Source organism: Lipotes vexillifer, unplaced genomic scaffold (assembly GCF_000442215.2).
Source record: "Lipotes vexillifer unplaced genomic scaffold, Lipotes_vexillifer_v1.1 scaffold634, whole genome shotgun sequence".
Taxonomy (NCBI): domain Eukaryota; kingdom Metazoa; phylum Chordata; class Mammalia; order Artiodactyla; family Lipotidae; genus Lipotes; species Lipotes vexillifer.
In genome coordinates, this window is record NW_006781096.1 from 278,885 (window position 1) to 283,530 (window position 4,646).

The following is a 4,646-nucleotide window of genomic DNA, read 5'->3' on the forward strand; positions in this document are numbered from 1 at the left end:
GCCCTCCGTTCTCCACTCTTCTTTTAGGGCACCTTTGAGCCGACTTCTGCGGCGGCCCGGCAGACGCAGAGCCTGGAACCATGAGCGTGGGCTTCATCGGCGCTGGCCAGCTGGCCTGTGCCCTGGCGCGGGGCTTCACGGCCGCAGGTAAGCGCCTGGAGGCGGGAGGCGGATGTGCGGACGGTTCCTAGCCTACCCTGTGAACCGCCCTCCACCCCACGAACGTGAATGAATGAAAAAAGGGGAATTTGTGTCTGCTGGGGGAGAGGAAACTCCTCTTAAGCAGCAAGAGAGTCATGCCCGCGTAAGGGATTGAGCGGGGAGGACACTAGCAGCCGTCTCCACAACGGTCAGAACGTCGTGGGTTTTGACTCTGCTTTCCCAGGGAAAGCATGGGAACCGGGTGGGCCACGATCCCCAGTTGAAAAGCCCTGTCTTCTCCAGGCATCCTGTCGGCTCACAAGATAATAGCCAGCTCCCCGGACATGGACCTGCCCACAGTGTCCGCGCTCAGGGTAGGTGGGGCAGGGGGGTAACTGGGGAAGAGGGTGAAGGCCCAGGAGAAGGATGGCCTGATGAGCTGAGCCCCTGTGCCGGTCCGTGGTCGGCGCTGGCCTACCCACCAGGAGCATAATCCTCCACCTTCCACGGGGCAGCTCAGGGTCGGGGGAGCACCCAGGCAGACAGACTTGGGTTCTAACCCAGATACTGGGGTGGTTAGAAGGTTAGTTGAGGTTTTATGTATGGAAAGCACCTGGCGCATAGTAGGTATCCAATAAAATACTCACTTTTCTTCATCCACTGGCTAAGTAGCCTTACGGTACTCGGCTACTCTGAGACTCAGTTTCCTCGTTAATAAAGTGGAGACCACAATAGCCACTTAGCTGAATTATTCTGAGGCATAAAAGAGCGTGTTGGGAAAGAACCTGGCAGGTTAGTTGTTCCTCTGTCTAAAAAAAGAGAATATCCCAAGTCTTCACCCCAAACCTGAGCAGTGTGGCAGTGTGGGAGAGGATGTCTAATGAGGCAGGCGACAGGCAGTGTCTGTGCCTGGGCTGGCTGATGTTACCATTACTGGAGGGCCCTGCTTCTCCGTATGGAGTCTTAGAGAGATGGGTGTCCTCCAGCCCACGCCTGGACCACACAGACACTGCACTCTGATGAACAAGTGTCTGGAGTTGGAATACGGTCTCGCTTCCGACCATTGGGCACTACTAGCATTTCACCTTTCCCTTTGCCACTTTCCAGCCATGGAGACTTCTTACCTGGCAGAGGGGTGCCTTGGGTGCCAGAGAGGTGGTGGGGATGGGGGACAGCTATTCCCTGGTTGCCATGGGGAAGCTTGTCCGCGTCCAGCACCTATGCCCACTTGCCCAGTAGCAACACTGGAAAACCTGGTGCCGGTGGCGGTAGGGGCAGACCCTGAGGGGCTGGGGCAGGGAATTCCAGGCTTGTTGGGGGGTTCAGCTGCTCCTTGAGAGGCCCTGGCCTAGTGAGGCTGCTGCACACTGTGAGCCCAAGTGGTCTCCTCCCGCAGAAGATGGGTGTGAACCTGACCCGGAGTAATAAGGAGACAGTGAGGCACAGTGACGTCCTGTTCCTAGCCGTGAAGCCACACATCATCCCCTTCATCCTGGACGAGATCGGGGCCGACGTTCAGGCCAGGCACATTGTAGTCTCCTGCGCGGCAGGTGTCACCATCAGCTCTGTCGAGAAGGTGCCCATCTTGGCCCTGGCAGTCCTGTGTGAGGGGAGGAGGGGTGGGTGCTAGTGGGACTGGCCACTCACTCGGCCCTCTGCCTTAACCCCAGAAGCTGATGGCATTCCAGCCGGCCCCCAAGGTGATCCGCTGCATGACCAACACGCCCGTGTTGGTGCGAGAGGGCGCGACAGTGTACGCCGCGGGCACCCATGCCCTGGTGGAGGATGGGCAGCTCCTGGAGCAGCTCATGAGCAGCGTGGGCTTCTGCACTGAGGTGGAGGAGGACCTGATTGACGCCGTCACAGGGCTCAGCGGCAGCGGGCCTGCCTATGTGAGGCCCTCATATACTTACACAGCCTTCCAGGGACCCAGGGGCGCAAGATGGGCTGGCAGGCAGGCCTGGGCTGGGGGTGTCACCCACCTCTTGGGCAAGGCAGGCTGGTGGAGGAGGTCAACCCTTGGAGCTAGTTCCAGTCATCAGGAAAAGTAGACCCTAGGGCGTGCCCCTGAGTGCCTGCTGCCCCAGGGCTCAGTGAGTGTCTCCACAGGCGTTCATGGCCCTGGACGCGTTGGCTGACGGTGGGGTGAAGATGGGCCTGCCGAGGCGCCTGGCTGTCCGACTGGGGGCCCAGGCCTTGCTGGTCAGTATCTTCCACCTGTGTGTTCTGGACCACAGTGTGGGGATGGGGTTCTTAGGGGTCACTGGGCCGGGGCAGGGCTTGGTTGGGAAGCTGGGATAAGGATTGGGGAGGAGCAGTGGGTGTGGAGAAGCTCATCTCAAGGGGCACCAGCAGTTTTCTGCTCTAATGCTTCCTTCCTGCCCTAGGGGGCTGCCAAGATGCTGCTGGACTCAGAGCAGCATCCGGGCCAGCTCAAGGACAATGTCTGCTCCCCTGGGGGGGCCACCATCCACGCCCTGCACGTCCTAGAGAGTGGGGGCTTCCGCTCCCTGCTCATCAATGCAGTTGAGGCTTCCTGCATCCAAACACGGTGGGTCTCTCTCCTCCTCTGCCCAGGCCCTCTACTCCCAGCCAGCCCTAGTATGGGCTGCACACCGTCTTGCAGAATCTGCCATCTTTGGTCCCATTACCAATGCTGGAGTCTGTGCTCTGTTTTGTTTTATTTATTTATTTATTATTATTTTTTTAATTTTTTAAAATTAAAAAAAAAATTTTTTTATGTGCTCTGTTAATGACCACGATTTATTAGACTTTGTTAGCTAAGGGTTTATAGGCCTTCATTTAATTCTCACACAGTTCTGATAGCTGGGGTTAGCTTGATTTACAGATGAGGAAGTCGAGTCTTAGAGATACAGCTCTCCCAAGGTCAAACAGCTAGTAAGTGATGGAGGCAGGATTTGACCCCAAGTCTTTGACCTCCAGTCCTGTGATTTTTCCACACTCTCTCTCCCCATCTGATCACAGATAACACTTAAAGCTCTACATCTATGTAGTAACCCCTACTTAGTTAAATAGCACTTCTAGGAAGCTTAGGGGAGTTTTCGGTTTGGGGTTCTAAGTTTGGCTGGTACCAAGTCAACAAGCGTTGGGGGTTAAGAGGATGGGGAAGCCTCGTGCAGCTCTGGCTCCTCCTTCAACCTCTTGGGGCTTTGTCTGCAGAGAGCTGCAGTCCATGGCCGACCAAGAAAAGATCTCCCCAGCTGCCCTCAAGAAGACCCTCCTGGACAGAGTGAAGCTGGACTCCCGCACAGTGACCTCACTGACCCCCTCCAGCTCAGGGAAGCTCCTCACAAGAAGCCCAGTCCCAGGAGGCAAAAAAGATTAAGGCAGCCTTGGTCTGCCCTTCTCTCTGTGACTGGAGCGCTCGGATGAGGGATGCTGTGCAGTGCAGGGGTAGGCTCAGTCAGTCTTCGGGTCCTTGTGATAAAACCTCCTTAAGTCTGTTCAGACCAAGCAGCACTAGTTTCCCCTCCTGTCTCGGGTTAGAAGGTGCTCTGGAGGGGTGGTGGATGCTGGAAACCAGATGCAGCCCTGCACACCTCACACAGGTTACAGGAGAGAGAGGCTGGGACTCCAGTCAGAGCCCCAGCTCTATAGGGAGGTCTGGAGACCTTCAGCTGATGACCCCTTCAACTGGGGTCCTCCAGCCGGAGCCCAAGGCAGGGTCAGTTTGTTGCCAGGTCAAGGAGGTAAGAGGTGCAAAACATGACAAGAGCTTTTCTCTTTGAATCGGTAAATGGAAAAGAAGAGAGTGACTTAGAATTCTCGCAGTTAATCAGAAATGCACATATTAGACTGTGTTCTATTTAACTCTTGCTTCAGAGGTATACCATTGAAAGTGTGTTATTCAGTGCTGCTAAGCTTAGCTGCTTTAATAAAGCTTGATTTTTTATTACCCTGCTTTTCTTATGCTTTATCTTAAGTCATCATTCTAGAGAACTCGAGGCCCTCTCCAGGTGCTCCAGCTTTGGGAGAGTACTGCCTAAAGGCAAGAAGTAGGGATGAGAGGAAATAAGGGGCCAGGCCCTGAGAGCTGTAATGACACCCTGCTTCAGCCCGGCCTCTAGGGTCAGGGTCAGGGTCAGGAGATTGTGTTCTAGGATGGGCCAAAGCTCAGGGCAAAGAAGAGCCAAGTGGCCGCAGCCCAGGCACGAAGGAGGAAGCTGCCTGCTTGTAGTGGGCCAGGCACTACATCGGATCCAGACAGGTGCCCTCCGAGGGAGGAGCTATTTTTCTGACTTTATAGAGGATGCTGAGGCCTGAAGGGGATAAGCAGCTTACTCCAGTTGAGTTGTTCATCAGTCGTGGGGCCGTCTACACAGCCGGACTGAGCCCGCAGTTTCCCCCTGCAGGCCGTGTGCCTGGTGCTTGTCCCCACCAGCTCTTGCCTGTGGCACTGGCTTCAACATCAGCCCTGAGTTCACATCTTAGTTCCCACCGCTTTCAACTAGGCGACCTTGGAGAAGGTACTGAATATCTTGGAC

At 55.6% G+C, this 4,646-nt stretch overlaps 1 protein-coding gene across 2 annotated transcripts; it reads left to right on the forward strand.

The window, feature by feature from the left end:
* On the forward strand, positions 1-4,057 carry PYCR2 (pyrroline-5-carboxylate reductase 2). 2 transcript variants are annotated; one of them, XM_007454466.1, is made up of 7 exons: positions 1-147; positions 445-515; positions 1,538-1,717; positions 1,812-2,033; positions 2,251-2,343; positions 2,529-2,692; positions 3,322-4,057. In XM_007454466.1, exons 1-7 carry the CDS (start codon positions 81-83, stop codon positions 3,485-3,487), a joined length of 963 nt encoding a protein of 320 aa, XP_007454528.1. In that variant the 5' UTR covers positions 1-80; the 3' UTR covers positions 3,488-4,057. The 2 variants fall into 2 exon arrangements, with proteins under 2 accessions (XP_007454528.1, XP_007454529.1); XM_007454467.1 differs by lacking the exon at positions 1,812-2,033 and having other exon boundaries at positions 81-147; positions 3,322-3,487.
* Positions 4,058-4,646: the final 589 nt, after the last annotated feature.